General features: G+C 34.9%; 1 protein-coding gene across 3 annotated transcripts in view; it reads right to left on the reverse strand.

Moving 5' to 3' along the window:
* Positions 1-3,508: 3,508 nt before the first annotated feature.
* Positions 3,509-23,959, reverse strand: part of FSTL5 (follistatin like 5) — a 377,325-nt gene continuing 356,874 nt past the window's right edge. For all 3 annotated transcript variants that reach the window (XM_059470972.1, XM_059470973.1, XM_059470970.1), the window contains one exon: positions 3,509-5,915. In XM_059470972.1, coding sequence (XP_059326955.1) covers positions 5,213-5,915 — 703 coding nt within the window. In that variant the 3' untranslated portion in view covers positions 3,509-5,212. The remainder of the gene's footprint in view (positions 5,916-23,959) is intronic.

The following is a 23,959-nucleotide window of genomic DNA, read 5'->3' on the forward strand; positions in this document are numbered from 1 at the left end:
CTAAGTTTTCATTACTAGAGAAAAAATATTAAAAGAAGCATTGCAAAATGAGAGAAGTGTTATCTATCCATGTGTAAAGGACACATACCTTGTGAAGATTAAAAATAAGAACATTACCATCATGACTAATAACAGGAAACTATTTTTTCATCTATTAGATTAAAATAAGAACAAGTTTAATATTCATAAGCTAGAAGAAGCAATCTTTCATGCATTAGTTTTAAATAGAAAAAAGCAATTTCAGTATCTTTCAGTCTTTTATCAGTAACTGAATTTGTCATACTTTGTGAAAGATAGCTCACTGAAGACAGTTTAAAATCATTTTTAAAGTAGTGGCACACCAACAGGGCATTTAACCCATTAAGAGGTGACAGGCTGGAGAGATTCAAGTGAAATAGTATTTTTAACTCCTGTTTATGAATTTTTATCAGTAGTGTCAATAGATTTTTGACACATAGTCTTATTAGTACTTTCTCTGAAAATTTCTTATTATTTAAACAAAAAAACCCAAAAAAACCTCTGTCCCCTGCCCCCCCAAAAAATCCCATCAACACCCTTCAAATCCAAACAAAAACATAAAACCCCTTGAACAATCTGGAAGTTGAATTACCTGTGCTAAGGAATGTAAAGGAATGTTAAATGATGATTTCAACTCTCAGGTTACAAACTTGTCAGAATCTCTTCCTTCCTTAATATAACAAGGAAACAGTTCACCACACTGCTTTTGCTGCTATTACTGTGCTCTGCATAATGCCATACTCACTGGCTATAAAATGAAATGCTCCTAACATCAGCATAAGTAGGATTTCACCCATTTCTTCCAGATTTAATTATTGTGATGCCATGAAGCACTGTAAGAGCTGATTTTAATTTTTTAAAAAATTCCAGTATTACATGAAATGGACTGATAGCATGTGGAGGTAGGAGTTGGACACCCTCTGACTAGGTTCTTTAAGAGGTTTGACATGAGGAGGATTTAAAGTTTAATACCAAATTTACTTTATATAATTGTTGTTTCATGACATTTTGATTTCCTAGAGTATCACAGCAGCACGCTGAAATCACACCTGAAGCACAATGCAGCTATTGCAACGGGCAGCTGAATCACCATGCAAACGTGGTTCCCATTACCAGTCCCTGTATTCTCATCACCATGGTGCTGCATGTGTCAAGGCACCAGAAAGGAGTTCAAGGGATGACCCAGGTCAAGCCCATTGCTCTCTTCAAAGTTCATTTTAGCAGCTGGCCAGTTTTCAAACTCAACCTTAGGTTGAGTCACACAAACACACTGTCTGCCCCCATGCTGCTCTGGCTAGCCCAGAACCGTAGTCTCCCACTAATTATCTCAGCAAAAGCTGTGTATACAACCTGATGACTCATGGTACAGTTGTGTATCTAAGCCAAAGTTTACTTTTCAGTCCCCCTAAAAAATGCAGCTTTCTTTACAATAATTGGTCACTCTTGATATTCTTCCCTGAGCTCATTATTTTTGCCCTTCTCCTCCAAGTCTTCCTCCATTGTGGGGAGATTGGTCACACTGAAGCGGTGTCAGTGTGGTGCAAGTGCAAAGGTTCTCAACTGCTGGGCTCCATCTCACATCTCTCTAATTAGTGTATGTATGTACTGGATGACTTTTTCCACTCTCTCACCTCATATCCTCTATCTTGTCGCCTTCTGAACTTGGTTGAAATTAGGATTTTTAGATACAAAGTTGTTACTAAGTGTTTTTTCTCATTTAACAACAGTATTCACAAAAAAGTTAAGTTATACTTATGGATCATTACAGCTAAAAAATGCTTAAATATGTCTTTTTAAAAATTCTTGTGTTCTGCATCTTAGCTGCTAACCTCAAAACAAATTTATCAGCAGCATTCTTTAGGAACTGCTTAAAATGAAGACCAGAATGCAAAGGACAAACTGATGAAAGGTGAACAGGACTTGGCCTGTGTTACAGTGATTCTTTTGAAGACACAACCTTTGTTATGACAAGAGCTCTCCTGTCTAAAATTGATTAGCAAGTTAACAGATCATTTTATTCCACTACTGCACCATAGTATAAATGCCTAGAAAAGCTTTACTAGAAAATCTTGTCTAAGGATACACTTGAGTGGCTGTGTTTACATTTGGAAACTCAGATCTTATCTACAATGGTTTTCTCAAGTCCTCCTTCCCTCTGCCATAACTATTTTTCAGATACATCAAAAGGAGCATTTACCTCTGCATAGTTCATCCTGTGCAAGTTCTACAATCAGCTTAGGATTTCCCGGAATCCAAGAAGCATGTTCCAGATTGTAAATGAGAATGTTCTTGATTTAAAGTGAAATGTTCTGAGCTAAGGATTTCAAGTTACAAAAGATACTGTTTTTTGAGTTTTGCTTAGGCCATACTTTAGCCCAACCATAACATATGCAGGTTTTACATTAAACTCAATCAGAAACTTACAAAAATAAAACAAATTATGTCTCCATCCTCAAGTTGTAATGATAGAATCACAGGACAACTGATGTTTGAAGGCTGCTTGGCAGGTCTCCAGTCCAACACTGCTAGTCACAGCCAGTTGCACTAAAGGTCAGATGGGCATAATTCAGACAGGTGTTAATAAACTCCTAGGATGGAGACTGCATAGCTTCTCCATCTCTGCTCCCATGCTTGACTGTCATCACAGCTCTTCCTTATATCCAGCCTGAAACTCTTGATTTAATTTATGCTGCTCTCTTGCACAGCTGTGAAGAATCTAACCCTGTCTCTGCTATAACCTCTCATGGGTACTGGCAGGCTGCTGTTAGGCCTCCCTGGAGATGTTGCCTCTCTGGGTTGAAAAAGCCTCCTTACATCAGCTTTCCTCATCGAGCTGCTAGCAAAAAATGGAAACAGGTTCCAGCTCTTCCCTTCATTCAGATTAAAGCTTTCAGTCAGGCCACCTGTATTTGAGAAAGTTGAACTTCAACTATAAGAGCTATGAAAGCAACCATGGTGATCTAATATTTGTTTAACTTCACTGAAAAAAAAATAGTGAGAAGTTGTGGCCAATGTTTACACACACAGTCTGGACAATATTGTCAAAAAAGAAGTAGAATTATTGAAGGCAAATAATAATAACAATCACATCACTCAACCTGCTGGTCATGTCTCACTTGATGCAGACCAGGATGGAGTTGGATTTCTGGGTTGCAAATGCACACTGCCAAGTCATATTGGGGGCTTTCATACAAAAACACTCCCAAGTTTTTCTCCCGAAGGCTTGCCTCAACCCATTACCCACTCAGCCTGTACTTGTGCTTTAGATGTGCTAATAATGAGACTGTCGTAGAAGATGAGCTTTCCTTTGTAGCAGCCAAAGGAAACTTCTCCCTTTTCTAAAAAATTTTCTTTCCACACTACATATTATTTTGCATATATATAAATATATCTATTTTCATACATCTATTTAAAATAATAGGTGCTTTGAATAGTCAGTTTTGCTTGCCAGCTCACTGGCTGATTGGATGATTCACCAAAGTCAGGACTGTTTAAAATTTATGGGGTTTATTCTCCTTTTTTCAAGCATTTTCTACATACAGAACATTCACGTGGTATAAATTACAGAACAAAAACTGCATGAGACAGACTACTGCAATTGAGTAACAGACAGTTTACATGATTATTGTTTGTTCACAATGGAGAGGAGTTCTTAAAAAGGAAAATAGATTCAGTAGCTAGAAATGGAAGCAAATTTTTATCTCAGTTAAAGCTACTTACCAGGAGGTTCGCTCAAGCTAAAGAGAGATCTACTGTACCACACAGGGCAGAATGCTCAATGCACACAAGATTACAATGCTAGAAAAGTCCAGATTTCAAAGCAATTTTACACAATCTAAATTGCAGTAAAACTTTGTTTAAAAAAAGATATTTTTTTCTGATTGCCTTCAGTAAATGGAGGTCATTTTAAGAGCTTATAAGCATTCTTTAGCAAAAACATAATAAAAATAAAAATACTCTCAAACTTCTAAGTCATTGCTCTGAGTCTGGATAGATGTTCACTGCTGGCTTTCTATTGACTTGTTATTCTACTTCTGGGAATCTTATTTTTCCCATTTACATGTTTAACCAGTGTTATATTAGAATACTAAGTAAACAAACTATAAAAAATACAAAGTTTTTGTTTGTTTTTTTGTTTTTGTCTTTTTTTTGCACTAATCCAGTTGGATGCAAGAACTAGAAAATCTGTTGAGCTAACCAAATGGTTTAACAAATAGGAATCAATGGTACAATGAATAAGCAAAAATGTCATCTACTGGTTGTAGACTTCAGTTCTTTGAATTCTCATTTTCTTAAAATGCATTTTTCTTTATGTTTAATTAACAGTTTCCTCAATGATGTAAGTGAAGCTTTGTGAGGCCAGGTTTTAAGAATGTGGTATATTCTGAAAGGATGTGCAATATTTCTTTTCAGTAGGCTTGAAACTCCTTGCTGATGACACCCTGTGATAGCTGAAAAACCTAGCATCTATATTTTCTAAGAAAAGGTAAAGCTTCTGCAAGCAGCTTTCTCAACTAAGACACCATAAAAATAAACTCCAAAATGCAGTGATCAGAAAACACTGCAAATACAATTTTTCTTTTTTTTTTCCTGTCCATGTATGTTGCAACTTGTCACCTGGAATTTGATAGCAGAACTTTCTTTCCAATGACAAGCCACAGTGGGAATAAATTTTATAATTTCTATGTTTGTCTTTCTTGTGAGACTTTCACTTCAAGGCACAAAATGATTTAAGAGTGGACTGGACAGGACATGACATTTCAGCTTTAGGAGTCAAAGGCTGTTGTACAACAGCTCTTGTTCTGTGTCTGAAGCAAAAACACCCCAAAATTTGAATAATATTTAAGTCTTCCATTTACAAATGCAAAGTATCATATTAAATTTCCTGAAGTTTTTTGATTTTTTTCTCTTTTTTTACACTAATTTATTATACTTATCATCAATTTCAATATTTAGTTATTTCAAACAACATAATCTCAGCTGATAATTAATAAGGAGTGCCATTATCAAATACCCATCATGTTTTTAGTCACTTTATGAGGAAGCTGATTCAAATTGTGTACATGTCAAAGAAATAACAGGTATAGAAAGGCCCAACAATTTAAAATTAAAATTGTGTAAATTTGAAGAATGGTGTAATATAAGTGCTATGTACTGTAAAACTATCAACTCAGTAAATATCTAACACAGATTCTTATGCTTCTCCAACCCAAACTACTGTGTTGCCTCTCTCAACTTCAGTGATTTCACAATTTAATTTATTGAGCCGTCCATCCAGGATAAACAGAGATTCCTTGGAAGGGGTCATGAGATATTGACCAAAAAGGCCACTGTCTTTTATGAGACGGTTCTTACTGTTCCAAGGCCATTCACCTGCCTTCATGGGTTCCTTCAGACTCTTCACCATCTTCACCTTGCCAGAAGAGAGCTCCATGAAGAGAACATCAGTTTGTGTGCTGGAGCTGCAGTAGACATTGTATTGATGAGCTTCAGTGAAGGACGGCTGAAAAGCTACATCAGATATGTGCAAATTGGTGTGAATGTCAAACGCATCCTGTATTTCCCCTCTCACTGTTACGGACTGGATCCTGAGGAGGCCTTTAGCATCGTCAATGCTGAGCAGGTAGTGTCCATCTGGAGAGACGTGCGGCGTGCCCGTCACGTCGCCGTTGTACCCGACCACGGAATCGGTAACGCTGTCCACGATGAGCTGCGGCAGGACAGCCCCGGTGGTGTCGGGCTTGCAGCAGATAAAAAGATGTCCTCCAAGATGTGTGTAAGCCAGTGACTTGGGAATGCAATTATAATCCTTTAAACTAACTGTCTTGATGTATGACATCGTTTCTAGATCAATTTTCTGGAGCATGGGCTCGTCCTTATGAAGAATATATCCAAACCTGAAAGGAAAAGCACAAAACCAAAGTCAGAGCTACTGTGTGCATAATATATGAGTGGGGGAAGACACCATGAGCAAAGGAGATAATATGTGCAGCAGTGTATTGCTATACATCTCAGCTTCAGATGTTTCAGATAGTAAGGAGTTTATAATATTTTATTTTTAGTGTTGTAATTTAGAATGTAATAAAAAAATGCCTAAAACCCATTTATTTGATTAATGGGAAAGTTCTTTTTTCCTACTGACACAAGGGAAAAAGTAAACCATTACTTTCTATATCTACTCATGTCTAACTCTTACAAAAGCCAGGAAGGAGAAAAAGATTAAATATCAATAGATACCACATCCCACATATTTGAATTCAGTTCACAGAGCTCTTTGACTTACTTGGGAACACCAGTTTAACCCAGCACTCATTGTTATTCAGATCATTATCAGAATCTTCCTTATTTTAATTCAATAGAAATGAATATCATAAAAGGATTTAGGTTTATACCTCCTAATTACCCAAACACTGTATTTCTTACAATTTCAATGATCCTTTATGCTCTTCCATACACCAAGAAACTTTCACTGAACATGAATAATATGGTTACATTTTAAAATCCTAGATCTGATTGATTGTAACCTTTTAATATAAACTATATTACTATTCTTTAATGGTAACGTATATGTTCTGACTGTACAATCAACTGACTATATATATATATATATATGCAAACAAGATACTTCTAAATATTATGGAGTCATCTGAAAGTATATTAGCTTTACTTATCTAAGTAGCTTACACAGCACTTTCCCCAAACAGCTGTTTTCTTTTGGCACATTTCTTGGCACTTTCCTCTGAATCTTTGATCCTAAAAATGAGGCTACATGATGATAAATCTAATCTAAAAATACCTTTCACATCCTATCAATATAAAGCCATATGACAGCCAGAATGTTCCAACAATTGAGTTGACAATAACACAAAATTTTCACACTATACTTGTAATCCCAGTGTACTTACTAATCAGTGAACTGCCAAAGAAACAGGCAAAAAACATTTCAGGACATGGTTCAGGCAGTTCCTCAGCATAATAGGAATTATATAGGATGAATTACTTTTGCACTTTCTACTGAACTGATGTAAGAGACTTTTAATTTTAGCTCCACCTTCCAAAATCCTTGCATACTGCTTCAGTATCATAAAAGCACAGAACTAAAGAACTATTTCAATTGTTAGGGACCTTAGGATTTCATGTAGTGCAAATCCTGCCCAAAAGGCTCAGTGTGAATCACACTGTCCACAATTACAATTTGATCTGATTATAAGATCAATTTTGTCTTTAATTATGAATTCAATCATCTTGGTTAGGAAAGACTGAGTGAGCTTTTTTGGGAGTTATGTCTGGATAATTTACTCAAGATAATGTTATTTTTCTAGTCATGACATTTGCTGTTCTGTCATAGAAAAAGATTAGGATCATCAGGCAGAATTTGATTTTTAGATTTTTTGGCCACATAATATCTGTTTCTTAATCTTTTTGGGTAGCCATTAACTCACAGATTCCTGGTTTCATTATTAATTAGTAAGTACTTTTCAGCTGTAAGAAAGAGACCTATGCTGTATTATGTACAAAATCATCCTGAAATAGAAAAGGTTAAATAGGTAACAACACTGGCATTTCACATCTCTGTGTTTAATAACCAGTGTTAGACACATGAGCACTGCTTACAAAAGGACAATGGAATTGGCTTATTGATTGTGTTTTTACATAAAAATGTAGAGCAACAATCAGTGAACTATCCAGGAACATCAGTATTCACCAGAAGATAAAGGGAAAATACCTAATTTTAAGGTCAATGTGATGACATTATGACTGAATAACTTAATTTTAAGCTCTTATAATATTATTTAATCTATTTTAATAAGAGAACACAGTGCAGAGTGTTTTTGCTTTAACTACTTTTGATCTCAATTTCAGTTGAAAACACAGAGTATATTTTTTTTGAGACTGGCAAGCTGACCTTGGGTTTAAAAACATTATTTTTCTCTTTCAGCATACCAATATATAGTCACGGGAAAAATGAGGAAATCTTTTTTAAAAGTGAAAGAAAAAGCTCTCACTGAGTTGTTTTTAGCTTACATAGGTACTAAGCCACAGACATATATCCAAGTGAAATTTTCCAATACACATGAACATACACTAAATCCTTACTGTGATGTTGAAAATACAGCAGTCATCATCTACATGACTAAATTTATAAATGCTTTTTAATATTTGGCCTGTTGTTTTCAGAAACTGTATTAAAAATAGTAATAAATTCTCTTCTTTAAAAAAAATAATTCAACATTTTAATATATTTGATACATTTTATTCTATATATGTGTCCATCATATTTCATGGTACCTTTATTTAATTCAGGAAAAAGTTTTAAAATTTGACTGTACGTTTCAAGTTGCACTTTAGTTTCTATCCTGCATGAGAGAAAACATAAGTATTCTTTTTTAAAAACAAGTTAATTCTTTTCTAAAAACCCAAATGAATTTTTAACCATTTTCCAACACAAAACAAAATTAAAATTCTAAATGGATCTATTTCAAAACAAATTTTTATTGCATTTATCATATATCAAGCAAGAATAAGAAGAAATTTTTATGCTGCTTGACAATTCATTTTTTTCTAAAGATTATTCCAGGTCATAAAAATTACCTTCTTCTAAAGTAAAATACAAATGCAAAACAAGATTATCATCAATTATCTAAATCAGCAAATCTTACTTGCTGATTTAAATTGTGATTAAAATGAAATATTTAAATCAATTTGATTCAAAGAAATCTGCCTTGATTATGATTATTTGATTAAGCAGTGTTAATGATCAATTTATGCTATTTTTTTTTGCACCCAAATGTTACTGATTTCAAGAGGAATATATAAGTTACTAATCTTTGTTTCTCAGATATTATTCCCAGAATGTATGTTTTAGAACCACAGGTACACTTAACCCATGTTTACTTTGGTTACATGTTGCCCTGTTTTTTTAAGTTTTTCTAAGCCTTCTGATGTTTACATTCTTGTAACAAACTTTCTCACACACTTTATGTAAATAACTTATTGTTTTGCATTCTTTTATGAAGGAAGAGAAATTTGACAGACTATTAGTTTGTCCAGTGTCGTTGGAGGGGTGGCACTGTCACCCTCCAATCCACTGTCACTTTTGGAAATCTATACATGTTAGAGTCATAAATAAAACTTCCCTCTTTTTTACCTTAGAGAGCTGCGTGTCCACGTAGTTTTATTTTGTGTCCTATAGCGACAGGTTATATGAACTCTTTGATTACCAAATGTGAATGTGTTTTCTAAGGTTAAAAAAAAGGTCTTGTCTCCCTTCCCTAAGGATAGCATCAACTGCACATATGGAAAGACTCACATTTGGCATCTAGCCCTGCCCACAGAGGACACTGCCACTGGGCTGTACTCCAGCTTCCCATTACCTTGTGTCACACAAATCCCCTAAACTCAGAAGGTTTGCATAAACATCCCCCAATGCATGTCATCAGGATAAATTTAGCTACTGTGGAATAATGAAGATCCTTTAAAGGTTTTTTGTTGACTAACCTGGTTAGTGTGAATTGAATATCTTAGGAGCCACAGAAGAATGTTGATGTAAACCTGCCCACTAGCACAAACAGATTTAATAAAAATTATGCTTGTCCACAGCAAGGGTCTCCAGATCTCCACATTTAGTCAACAAACACATTTTAAAACAAACCAGCTGATAACAAAAGGGTACTAGTTTCTTTTATAGCTTTATCTATCTCCTAGTAATATTTAGTTTACAGTTCAAAAAGCCACAAGTAAAAAGTTTTCAGTTCTGTGGACAGACTGTTCCTGGGATGTAAACAGTGGCTTCAGCTTTGGTAATTGAGTTTAACTGAAAATTATGGAAACTGGCTTCAACATTTTACCCACTTTATCTGATGTTTTATTTTTATTGCACTTGAGAAATTTATTGTCCCTTGCTTTGGAGCTATTAAGGAACTTGATTTTATATGCTACAGCAGCTAACCATATGTATTCTGATAATCAGCTATACCTGAATGCCTGTTTACAATGTATCTTGCTTATAAAGTGTGCAAAGAGCAGTTTAATGCATTTTTTTCAGTGATTATTTATTTTCAACTCACAATTATTTACAGCTATCCATGCTATTCATTGCATTCTATTTACTTCTGTATTGGAAACAAAGGTTTGGTAGATAGGCTCTCTTTCCTTCCTTAGAGAACTGTCTTCTCTAGCCCTGATAAAATATAACTCCATTTTCTTGTAACATTAACATGCAAAAGACTTTTTGCTTTATAATGTTTTCTAGTTCCAACTTTAAAAAGTCACTGCTTTGCACACAGATGTAAAATTAGCTAAAATTAGCCCACAGTGTAATGTTTCTGGAGCTGAATACACTGAGAGATCAGTTATGTGAGCAGAATAATGTACAGAACATATATAGCAGTTTATAGTTACTGACTTCAAAGCACTGTACAGATAATACACAGGGTAAAGAAAGCTGAATGCCTGGCCTAAGGCTATATAATAATTCATTGGCATACTCCAGGTGAAAATACAGGTTATCTAAGGCCCAGCATGGTTTCTAACCTATCATGCTACTGGTTCCTATTGCAACTGAGGTATTAGAGAGATGTGAGAAGAAAACATATAAAAATATATAATTTTGAAAAAGAGTATACAAAATCACTCCATCAAAATAATGTTTTTGATTCCTAAAAATAGACAGAACTTTGGACCTGGCTGGGAGAGAAATTGGTAAAATTTCGTGAAGGACTACCCTTCCCAAAACCGGGAGCATAGCTGCCAAAAGCAATTTATTAGAACTAACAGGATTTCATCAATACTACTGTTTAAACAATTCTTTCTTGGCTGTCATACTGCCTGCAACGTTTCAGTGCTCCAATTAAAATTCAGTAAAGCTGGACAGGGATGCAAATACCCTAACAGACCAACAATACAGATAAAAAGGTGGGGGGGGGGGGGGGTTGGAATCATTTGGAATCATTTAAAGCTGCCAGTCTTCTTGGGTGTAAAAGGATTTTGCAAGCTGTGTGTTTCATATGTTTGTCTGCCTGTCTCAGGGAGAGCTGTGTGGCTGCAGTTTTGAGAGGCTGAACAAATCGAGAGAGGTCTGTTCCTGTGCCTGTGAGGTTTGTGAGGCTGATCCTCAGTCTCTGAGAATTGCCAGGCAGAGGCGTAAGGATGGAAAAAGTAATGAAGGTCTGGAGGGAGGGTATAGAAGGGAAAAAGGGAAGTGAAGAAAACTGATAAGAAAAGCTAAGAATTTCATGTTTGGTATGGTTTAAAAAAATACAAACCCAACAGAAAGAAAAAAAGGAGAAAAAATATACTTTTGTTACCTAAGACGAGAAAGTACTTCCCAAGCCACTGGCAAATGAGGAAGGTGATGAACTGATTTTTTATAGGGACATATATCTGTCAGGTTAGACAATTTGTTCCTAATAATTTTGAAAGAGTTGACTAGCTCTTAGCATTTTAATAAATCTCAGAATAACAGGAAAATTTGGAAAGTCTGAAAAAAAAAGATTGTTGAAATATTCATAAGACGAAGTCAGGTATCCCAGCTATGCTGAACAGCTTGATGCATATCCAAGGGAAATAATAAAATAGATGATATGAGAATGAGCAACAGAAAATCATGAATATAACACAGTCAACATGGGTTTATGAAAAAATTAACTTTGTCAGACAAACCTAATTTAATTTTTTTATTAGAAAACTTTCTGAAGGTAACTGAATATCAGGAGGGTTTTCTCAGAATAAGAACTCGTACCTGAAAGAAAAATAATTTATCTGTAATGAAATGTAGTTGTCAATGCAGAATCATCATTTACAGGAAAATTCTTGGTACAAAAGCTGATACTTCATAAACTTTTCACAGATTATTTGGATGTAAATGTCTGTGAACGTCCATGACTCTAAGGTTGTAGATAATGACAGTAAAATCATTATAGTCAGTTGCTCATTCAAGCAAAATGTGTTCAAAGGTGGCCAGGTGTAAAGTTGAGCAGTTTCAGGTGTGAATGAGGAATGTATGACATGAACACAGAACAGTATCATGAAAAGTAGCAGCTATAAAAGGATTTAATGATCAAAGCAGACATGCAAATCAATATGAAATCTGAGTCTAATGAGTCAAAAATAAAACCAAGGCCCATAAGCCTCTGTAAAGTCCTTAAGGTTATACCAAAAAAGAGGTGAGTAAGAATAATACAACATACTCACTTTAACACACCTGTATTCTACACTGGGGAGACTAAACTAAGAATGCTTTATGGATTTTTTTCCTCATTTCTGCCCTTCTAAAAAGGAATTAAAAAAATTAGGGGCAAGGAAAAACTTGAAAATTATTTGAGGAATAGAGACAATGGTTTTATGCAAGAGTCTGAGTCCAATATAAAAATGGTTACATACTGAAAATAGAAAACTTTAAATTAGGAATAGGTAATTTTTCCTAACAACGGGAACAATATACCATTACAACCAACTACAATGGACATGATGAATTTTTGGTGGTGGGACTCTCTAGGTGAAGATTATACTACCATCTACTTGGATAAATAGATGTAGCTTCAAAAATATCAGATTCATTATCTGAATCGCTGAATGATTATTTGAAATGTTTAAAACCTAAAGTACATGCAGAAGACAGAGAAAATGTTCTCATGGCCTCTTATAGCTGATGGATATATGAAACACTATTTTTTTGGCTTTGTTCATGTAACCAAAATTGCATAGGTACAGTAGCCTTTAATCTTGTACTACTCATTCATTTGATGGTGAGATATTAACCATCATAAAATCATAGAAACATCAAGGTTGGAAAAGACCTTTAAGATCACAGAGACCAAGCACTCCCCCAGCGCTACCACTGTAACCTCTAAACCACATCACCATATCATCCAGACATGACTTGAACACCTCCAGGGGTGGTGATTCCACCACCTCCCAGGGTAGCCTATTCCAGTGCCTGAAAAGGAGCAACCAAGTGCTTTAAATCTCATGAAATGACTGTGATTGGACACAATCCCTCAGCTCACAGACACACACACAAGTAAAATGCAGAGGAATCTGCCCTTCTGCAGACCTAAGGTTGTGATGCCACTTTTTCATCCACTGTATAGAAAACAGCTATTTTTTAAAACTTGTCTTACACTGTTTCTGACCTTAAGTAATTGCGAAATTCACATGAGTTACTAATAATATTACAATTACAATCTTTCATACACATGTATATTTTCAAAATGAGCATCGTCCTTGACAACACATTGATCTCCTCATTCAGAAGGTTTATGAATTGCTTGTAATATTACAACTATAAAAGCTTTATAGTGGGGTGAAAGACATTCTAAGGCTGAATGGTCACTCTTTTGAGGTTCACTGATCTAACTGTACAAGATCATGGTGGATAGGCTGAGGAAATAGTGTTAGACCATGGAGACCTGCTTCAGAACAGTTACCTGTTTACACACAGCAAAGATCAGTTGCAAACAAATTTCAGTCAACTCTCCATAACCTAATTGTAGCCTTCTAAGTAACAGATGAATCTCTCTTCCCTTCTCTGCAGCATTATGAACCATCTCAGCATAGCAGTGTCAGATTATTAACTCTGCTTCCATTGCTAGATTGGATCTCATCTTTCTGATGAAGGAGACAAGAACAACTATTTAAAAAAATAGTACTTACCAAATTTGAAAGAAAAAATATTGCAAGTCAATGATAGTTTTGGATTGCACAGGTAAATAGATTGGGGGATGCAAAAAAGCTGTATGTAATAAAATGGGGTAAGAAAACGTCATCCTCCAGTGTTATCTACAGCACCAGCAAAATAGGGACATTTCACAAAATTTATATTAGTGAGACTTTTGTATGAGATCTCTGCAAACCAAATCTGTAAGTGCATGTGCTGAGCTTTGACTATCCCAATATTTCTCTTTCCATTCTGAGTAAAGGAAAGCAATCAAATCTGAGTAAAGGAGTCTGCACTACTACTCCATGTTCTATAGAGATGGAACCCAACCCCCAAAGTAGCCATAACATTGTAACTTCCCAAAGCACTTGGCTACCTAAAAGGATTAAAAAATACAGCCCCTTATAATCATGTCATTAAATTGTGTCTGTCACCTCTGCTCATTTAGCTCTGGTTTTATGATTAGGCTGTTGGAAAACAGCAAGTGATAGTTGAGAACACCTTCACTTTTCTAGAATGTTTTACATATAGTTGATGAAATATTCAATTCAAAATTTCCTGTCCTATAGCTTAGTCTGTAGAGACCTCCCACTGCTCATTAATCCCTGATTAATATTTATGACAATTTCAACCCTTATGTCTCTTCTAGCCAGTGAAACAATGCACAATATCAGCACATAAAGGTGTTTCTCACAGTGCATACTGGAATCATGTGTAACTTAAACCTGCCAGGTATGAGAGCAAATCTTTAGATTTCTAATAATTTATTGTTCAGTTAATACACGTGGGAGCTGCAGCCTGTGGGCATATCACTCCAATTGGAGTAAATGCTAGAACTGTGAAATCTGTGACTGTTTCTTTCTTCCCTTACTCCATATGAATAAACAACAACGATTTTAATCCCAGATTTTCAAGATTTTTGACCATATGTTGTGACAAAACTTTAAACAAATTACGGCTAATTATACTTAGCAACTCTATAGCAGTTTCTTATAAGAGTAGAATACTGGATTTCTGGATTTGGCTGAGATGGAGTTAATTTTTATTAATTTTTATTATACCAACCTGCATGCAGTTTTTTAAATTTATGAACAAAAGTGTTGACAACTCACCAGTGTTTTAGTTATTGTTCAGCACTGCTGGCACAGCACCAAGGCCTTCCCTGATTTTTACTCTGCCTTTCCCATGGGTAGTCTGCAGGTTTGGATAAGGTTGGGAGGTGACAGCAGGCTACCCCAGGGATATTCCATAACATGTAACATTATGTTCAACAACTAAACTTCTTCCAAAGTAGCTGCTGCTCCTGCTAAGTGGGAGCTCAGCTGCAGGCTCGGGACAGCTCTCCACAGGGAGTCATTAGTTGTCCATAATGAGTTTTACAGAACCCAGAGAAAGGGAAACTGAGGTAACTCGAATATACTTTTCCAAACCAACTTCAAAGAGACGAGAAGAGTATCCTAAAATGTGGTAATTGCAAAATGTAATTAAAAAAAAAAATGCAGATCATATGGATGCTTACCTTATTGCCTTATTTTTTAAAAATGAAAAACCATGCTCACATATTTAAAGCTACATAATTACAGTGACAAAGTTAATAACACTATAGATTATCAGTTCTGCTTTTGTCTCACAAAATAAATTCAAGACCATATTTTTAAAGTATTTTTAAAGCATTTAAAAGGTATTTTAAATATGAGATTTTGCTCCACGTTTTATGAACCTATAAGCCTGTTTGTAACACACACAGAAAAAAGAGAACAGTAAACCCAGGAACTCCATCATTCTTTTCCCAAAGTAATTATCATAATTGCCACTATCTTATATTTCCTGAAAAACAACCTGAAGACTCTCATTGCCAAGCTGCCAAAGTAATCCCTATAGCAAATCAGATTATTGGTCTACCAATTTAGTCCTCTCTCTTGCTCTAATCAGATTATCAAATGTCTCAGAGTGAGGGAAATCTTTTATCAAATCTTTCTTTGGAATAACGTGCTCACAAGAACTTGCTCGTCACTGAGAAGTAACTTATTAGGCACCAACACCAAATTCATATATAAAAAGTATCAATTTTAGAAACTTTACTAGGTTTTATTATGACACATAAATATTACCAGTTTTTTACAAGTATTTTCACATCCTCTCTCTTTTCATACCTAATTTTCAGTTTTTTACCTGAAAAATTCCCATCACCCTAAGTTTCATTGTTTGTAACAGGTATAAAAGGTAAAAAACCAAATTTTCCTTACATGCTATGCAGCTTTCACTTATGAGAAAATGTGACAGTGCAGATTACCATTTCACAGGATTTATACAGCTGGCTCCCTTTCACTGCTCAAAATAAATTATTCAATCACTACCCTTTAAGGTGTGGGGTTTTCAAACAAGAAAAACAAACCTTTGTTAATGTAGAAAAATGGTTTATTATGGTTTAGAACAAGTAATGATGGTTTTACATAAAATTTCTCTTAACTTCTTTATCAAGTCTAATCAGCCTAAGTAGCATTGACTCTGGCAAAGCTCAAGAACAGTAGTTTGCTTTTCACAAATGAACAAAACATCTTTTTCCTCTCAAATATCTCATTGTTCTTATATATCTGTTATGTCAATGTTCCTTATAGCTATACCAAAAATGCTTTGAATGTCATTAAACAATTTGAAATGTGTGCAGCTTCCTGCTCTGGATTTTGTGGGTTTGTTCTATAACAAGAAAGCAGATTTCAATAAATGAATTAGAAAATGTATTGCAGAAGTATCATTGGTAGAATGTGCTATGTCTTGGTAGTGGTAAACAAACCTGCAAAACAGAAATGTGGCTGAAGTCTTTAGTGACTCACCCAGTTCTGTGGGAGGTTTCCTGGTTACAGAATGTCACATTTATGTGCATAATTCTCCATCTTCATCACTGTAGTACCTAAGTAAGCTTTTTTCCTATTTTCTATTACTGAGAAAAGACTTAATAAGAAACTTATTCCACAAGATCACGACTTGTTCCCTGAACTCCAGCACCACCACATTTTAATATCTCTCTGCATATCTGAGAAGAGTTGACTTTGTTTGCAAACCAAAATACATAGCCATTGCACAAGGAGGTTGTTTACTGCCAAGCCTTTTCTGAATTCATTTGATACAGTCACAGGGCAAACACTCATCCTGTGAGTTGGTGTATTTCACACTGGCAAGGATTCTGCTGCCACTTTGTTATGACTGTTAATAGGTGTGTAGCAAAAGCATCCTTAAGCATCTGTGGATTCCTCTTTGGATCCTTCTTCTGTCATCCAAATCCTATGGGACAGAGGGAGGGATAACAGGGGGAAAACCCCACACCGGTGCTGAAATTGCATAAAATATCACTCTCTCATACATGTGGTTTACTTACTGCTGAGTTCTAAGGGAGGTATGTATTATTTTATATAAAAGGAGCAAGTTATAAAACATAAACATGCATATGAGTATATAAATATCTATATATATCTATATTAATATATATACATACAGGTATAATATCAGCTTGCAGTTGAAGTATAGGAAGAAAATCACATACTTACGCACCCCTCCTTTCACTGTTTTTTCCTCTAAGATAAGAATGGAAAAGTAAAAATAATTTTTGCCTCACATATTCTGGGCCTCTGTCCTAAGGTTCCAAATAATTTCACTGCTACTCTCTGCACAATCCTGTATCTTCCAAATTTTCCTATAAAGACCCCACTGATGCTGATTGACATCAAGTAGCAGAATCCTTGAAAGCAAAGACTTTTCCTTTTCCTCTCAAGGGATAAGCCTGCTCTCTCTCTTAGGATTAAACATAAATGCTTTCATTTTCAGTTGATGAACTGGAGAGTTGAATGTGTACATATCAGTATCATATATCATTTAGAACAGCAGTGCTAGATCTCAAGCCACACAGAGTTGAGTTCTGGGTGGTTCTGATAAGGATTTCAAGTAACACACTTGGAAATTTAAAAAGAAAGTGCTGTTTAGCTTAAGCCTATGTGCAAAATCAACGGTCTGCCACAATGACCAGTTTAATTTTAAGTTCTGTATTTTTTATAACCTGTTTGTTTCATCAGTTTATTAAAAATTGATATATGAGCCAGAAAATAAAAAAAGTCTTAACTGTATCTCTTCCAGAGTACATAAACATATCAATTTGTTTATATTTATACCCTTATTGCTTTGAAATAAACAAGAAAAAACCAATTTCTGCAGTTCTAATCAAGCACAGCTGCTCCATTCCTCTTCCATCATATCAATCATCAATAAGGAGGATCAAGAATTGCCATTACAAACGTACAGCCTCACCACAACTCCTTAGCGCAAAAATAATTATCCACAGGTAGCATTCCTCTTCTATGAGGACACCTACATTTTTATGCACAACTATAGATGTCTAAATACAAGCTGAAAATCTAAGCTGCTATTTTTTGCCAGCGGAAATCTAAACCACGCAGTCAACAAAGTCCAAAGAATTTTTTAAAATAACCAGTACCAGAGGCCCGTAGGGGAGTGAGAAATACTGTTTATACACTGCGCGTATAGACTAAATCTCCAGTAACCATTGCAGGAGACAGACATCTTACACCCACAGATATACTGCATTTTCACATCTAAATCTAGGTGCCTACAATCTGGACACTCACCATAAGCATCCTCTCAGCATGAAAACATAATATCCAAATATAGCCTCATAAAACTTTGCACATATTTGGGCAATTGAGGCTTAAATGACTGACATTACATCACAATGTGACTAAGAGCTAGGATTACACATGAAATGTGATTGCCTGTTTCTCCAAGCCCTTATAACAAGTTCAGGTATCATACAGCAGTAGGGGCTATTAAAGGTTGCCTTTGAGGTCAGAAATTCAAACAACTGATTCAAGGAATAGCTAGCACTGCTGAAAGTGCCTGCATAGAGTGAAGAATGTTACATAAATCTCCATGCAAAACAGCCCTAGAAACAGATGTCTCTCCCAGATCCTTCAGGAATCTCTGTAGATGATTTTCACCTCTCTCGAAGCACAGCTTTAACAGAAAACCATCACTTTTCTTTCCACAAAAAGTATAATTTGCCAGCCATAACAATCAACTTCAGTACTCTTTCAAGGCTAGAGAGTCATCTAACAAAGATACAAAGAGAATCTCTTCAGTCTGCCTTTCATTTTTGTCTTAGGGTTTTGTGGAGATCTAAGAACTGTGTGCAAATCTTATGTATGAATTTTCCAAGAGCGACTTTGTTTATCACAATATCTCAGTGAACCGTTTTCATGACACTACTGAAGTACTTGGAATACTCTGAGAGCACTAACACCACTGCCAAGTATCGAGATGGAATCCACTTCAGAAAATGAATTCACAAAAGATAACTAACATTTTTCAAGAAAATTAAATATAACAGAATGTGGCTAGTAACCATGCTATATGTACTGATTTTAAAAGTTCAGGAAATTTCCTGGTTTATAAAGAATGATTTTTAAAGTGTTTCTGTGTTCAGGAAATAAAAAAGCTATGCAAGGGAACAGTACTATGCTACACAATTTTTCCCGTCCTAAAGAATGGGTAACACAGGAAGAAATTAAAGCCCACTGAGGCACAGCTACTTGCATTAACTATAGCAGAGCTAGGTCCAAACTGTCTCACCAATATTTATTGTCTTTATGATACTGTGAAATGCATACTGGGTTATTGTGCAAAACACTCTACAGCAAAGGTCACAAGAGAAAAACAAAGCATGAAGAAGAAACCCAATGCAGGACTTAAAGGTCTGGACTAGAAAAGTGCCAGTTACGGGATTTCTGACACTGCTTCTTTAAATTTGCAAGGTGTCATTTTTTTCCTCCTCTTCCTTCAGGCAGAGCAACTTACTTTGCCTCTTCCATGCACACATAGCCAAGCAAGATGCAAGTGTGGGGCTGCCAGCAGTTGGCAAATTAACAATTTGAGCTCCTCTATGCTATTTTCTTCTTTTAGACAAGCCATATATATTGCTTACCACTCCAGCTGCAGTCAGTATAAAAGAGGAATTATCTATGCATTTTTTTTTAAAAAGATGAAATAGAGAAAACCTTTGGGACTTTTATTTTTCCTAAAAATGAGGATAAATGTAATTTTTCATTTATTTAAAAGAATATATTAACATAAAATTTTAAGAAATGCTAGAATTTTAAGAATTCTTCCCTTCAGGCAGATGGACAGACTAGAAGATGAGGAGGAAGAGAAGGATAATATAAAATCTGATGTCCTCTATAGTTTCTGGTTTTGGTCTACCCCAAGAGATTACCCTTATGAAGACTATATACTTTTTTTAAATCAACCACTTCAGGAAAATTATGTTCTCAAAATAGAAAGCAAATATAACAGAAGAGAATAAAATAAGCTACAGTCAAAATTATCCATACAAGAAGCAAAGAGCAGTATTTTTGTACAAAAGAGAAATTTTCTAACCCAAATAATTCTGTTCAAGAAAGAAACCCCAAACTATTATCTACTTTATCCTGACTGAATAAAAATTTTGTTTAAAGCCTCCTAATATTCTGTGCTTAGAAATAGGGACAAAAAAATAAAACCCACAGAACATAAGGCTGTGGGGCCACTCTTATGGAAAATGATCCACTTTAGAGTAAAACAAGATCATCACTATAATTTCTGTTGCATAAAGAACAGAATTTGTTTGCAGGTCTAGTTTTCTAAAAATATTGACTCTTCTGCTTGGGAAGAAGTTCTGGGTTTTGAAAACTTCAGGTTTCAAAACGCAAACATGAATGTTTGTGTTCTTATAGAATTACACATTAAAAATCTCATCTGTACTTCTCCAACTAGAAGAAAAATAATCTATTTAATAACAGGCAACCTTTGAAATTTAAAGTGTATATGGGATGAAAGAGGAAAACTAATACATAGCCAGATATAACTTGCTTTCATTAAAATTATTATTATGTGCATTAAGCAGTACCTTTTTATGATAAAAATAGATGGCAGCAGAGATCTAATCAATCAAAAATCATAAGTTTGTTTAATAATACTGATAAAAATAAATGTAAGTTTTCATAGATTAATTTGGAAAGGAACTTAATATTCAATGTAAGTAGTATTAAATGAAAATTTTTAGATCTATGGGAGCAGACAGTCTTAGTAATGAAAAAATTCCTGATTAGATCCTCAAGTGTATTGAAATATAATAGAAAAGGACATTGCAAGGGCTAGGGGCAAAAGAAAAAAAAACAAAACAAAAGTAACCTGCTGTCCCACACAAAGGGGATAACAAGTGCTGAATATCACCTGAGAGATCTCAAAGAGATCTTTATAGCAAGTATTCCAAGATTGCAGAGATTGACATTCATAGATCTGTTCTGAAGATTTTATTATTTTTTGATATTGCTTTTTATATACTTCACAGAAGTGAATATGGCATCTCTATTTCCATTCTTAGTGGAGGGAGCCCAGTGTAGAGAGGATTAAATTTAATGTCAAAGACTCCACAGTCAATGATGGTCAAACATACTAAAATGATTGGTTTTTTTCTCTCTTTCTTTTACTCTCCCAGCCCATACTGACCATTATTTTGAAAAATAAGGATATCAAGGACTTCAAGACAGCCATGCAAGACAGATGGGAAGAAATATTTCATAAGGGCTTGAAGGAATCCTGACAAGTGTTATGTTCTTGGAATAAAGGGATCTCAAATTAAGCTTTGTGCTCTGAGACTGAATAAAAAAAAAAATCCATTACTAGACAACATGTAACAGAGATAGAAGATAATATTATAAAATGGATAATTTTATGCATTAGTAAGCTTTCATCTTCTGAGTTTATCCTACATCATATTTAATACAATGGGCTCTGGATTAAAAAATGAACACAACAAATTTAATGCTGCTGAGCTGAAGTAAATGACATTGTTTGTGTGATCAACAAAATCCTCCCTCTTATTGGGATACTTTTCACTAGGGTGGAAAAACCAAAAGTGATACAATCTTTTAAGCATTTTATTTGGAGAAAGTCTATGCAAGTTGCCTTCTGTACCTCTGCTGGAGAAATCAAGTGCTTGCAAGCACTTCTTGTGAGAAGAGATGATTTCTTTTAACACACTGCACAAAGCCCAGGACTTCTGACCCTTAGTGCACATTTGCACAGCTTAGGGATAAACTCTGAATTTTTAGGGAACCAGTAATGCAGGTGTCTATGAATTGTTTAAGGTGTCCCTGGGGGAACCCTTGCAAGATGTGTATTGCAATGAGTTTTTAAATTATTGCAAATTCTTGTCCAATGATGACAAGAAATAGTCCAAGAAATTTTAGGACAAAGGGAAGTAACTTACTTTCTACATTTTTAGTATCCAGGAATATATGAAACAGTTCATGTTATATCATAAAGGAACCCACACAGCAAAAATCTATTTTTAGTGTTGGCAGCAAATGCATTTTTCTGTCTCATACTTTCTGGGGAAAGAGAGCTAGAAATTTAATAAAAAAATCCCAATCATTTTTAAAGCAATAAAAGTCAAAGAAATGGCTAGCTATACAGACACAGCAAACAAAAGACATTCTAAAGATGCTCCTAAATATCAGTATAAGGTAGGATAGGATTAAAACAATCTGGCACTTCAGAAAATAGGGTAACACCAAGGTGGGCAGATGCCATATGGACTGGTAAAATTTATAGATGTCGAAAGAAATAGTCAGCATCAGTACAGAAGGAAAAATGAGGTAGAGAAAAGGACTACAAAGGTGCTAAATAACATACAGCAAAACAGTTTCAATAGATCTTTTTCTTCATTTGAAACATGAAGTTCACATACTGTTAAAGCTGGGGATATATGAATATTCTCAAGAACAAATACTGAACTTTACAACAAATCCTTTCTCTCCTTTTAGTTTCTATTAGGGACCCAAATTAAGAAAAGATTACATGCAACAACAACAAAAAAACCCAAAAGAACACCAAACAGAAACAAAACAAACAAAAGAAAAACCACCAACAAAAAAAGCCCATAATTGTTGTTTTAAAAAAACATGATAAAATAATATTTTTTTTGCACATAGAAGCATCAGAGATAACATTTCATTTAAAAATGTAAGATTATCATGGCAAAAATGATCAGGCACATCAGGGCAGATTTCTGTGTTCTCATTTGTAGATTGTACGGGAGGTGGGAGCTGGTTCCAGTGGCTCTGTTAAGATGGAAGTTGGGTGTTTTATTCACTATAGGATGTTACATGCTGACAGCAGAGGACCCATGGAAGGAACACAAAAATAATCTATTTGTGTAGATTTGGAAGTTTGCTTACAGTCTGATTCATATGATTTAAATCCATTTAAAATGGGCTTGTAACATAACAAATAGGACAGCTTAAACACAATTAAAAAAAATCTATTCTAAATGTTAAAAAATAGAACTGAACAAATGAAAATTTCCAATCACACTTTTACTATGTCGTGGTCACAGATCTAGACTACAGCACAATTCTTACTGCTATCAAGGAAACTAGCTCCATCCAAGCCAGACCCAGCAAAATTTTAGAAAATAATTGTGTTCTGGTTGTTTCTTAACAAACATAGAAAAAGAAAAAAAAACAAAACAAAAACAAAAAAAAAAAAAAACCAACCCTGGTTGATTGCATCACTTTACCTCCAAGCTAATAAATGAGTCTTTGTAATTTGGGGCATTTTTTGTAAACCAACAAGTAATTAAGGCAGCACTAAGATAACTTCTATCCACTGGGTACAACAAATTATGTGCCATAATTGCAAGGGGTTAGTTTCTTCTCATAGTTGAATCTGTTTTTAAGTATTACATTGCTTCATGTTAAATACTGGTACTGGCCGATGCTGAATTTTTAAAAGTGGGTAGGTTCTAGGACACAGGTACAAAATTTATTTTTACCAATGGTTTGTCCTCTTATATATTTATATATATATATAATATATATTCCTTTATATCCTTTATATCAGATGGAAGATGGTATTTTTTCCAAAGGTAAATATTCCTCTAATGACTTCTGCACATGCAAAAGAGAAGAAACCCCACTGTGTGAAAAATAAAAAAAAATAAATTATAATTTAGCAAAACTACCTTTTGCTGCATTGCAGCTGACTAGTCTTACTTAAGGTTCCAGGCACTTTCTGAGCTAATGGGGAAGGTCAAGTAGAACAAAAGGATTCTGTGTTTGTTTGGGGTTTTTTTGACTAATGTTGTTTTATGGTGCCACAAAGGCTGGCTGCAATCTCATGCTTCAGGTAACATTTGACGGGAATTCTCACACAGAAGTGGAAATGTTTTTTTATATT

Source organism: Ammospiza nelsoni, chromosome 4, assembly GCF_027579445.1.
Source record: "Ammospiza nelsoni isolate bAmmNel1 chromosome 4, bAmmNel1.pri, whole genome shotgun sequence".
In the NCBI taxonomy this organism is placed as follows: domain Eukaryota; kingdom Metazoa; phylum Chordata; class Aves; order Passeriformes; family Passerellidae; genus Ammospiza; species Ammospiza nelsoni.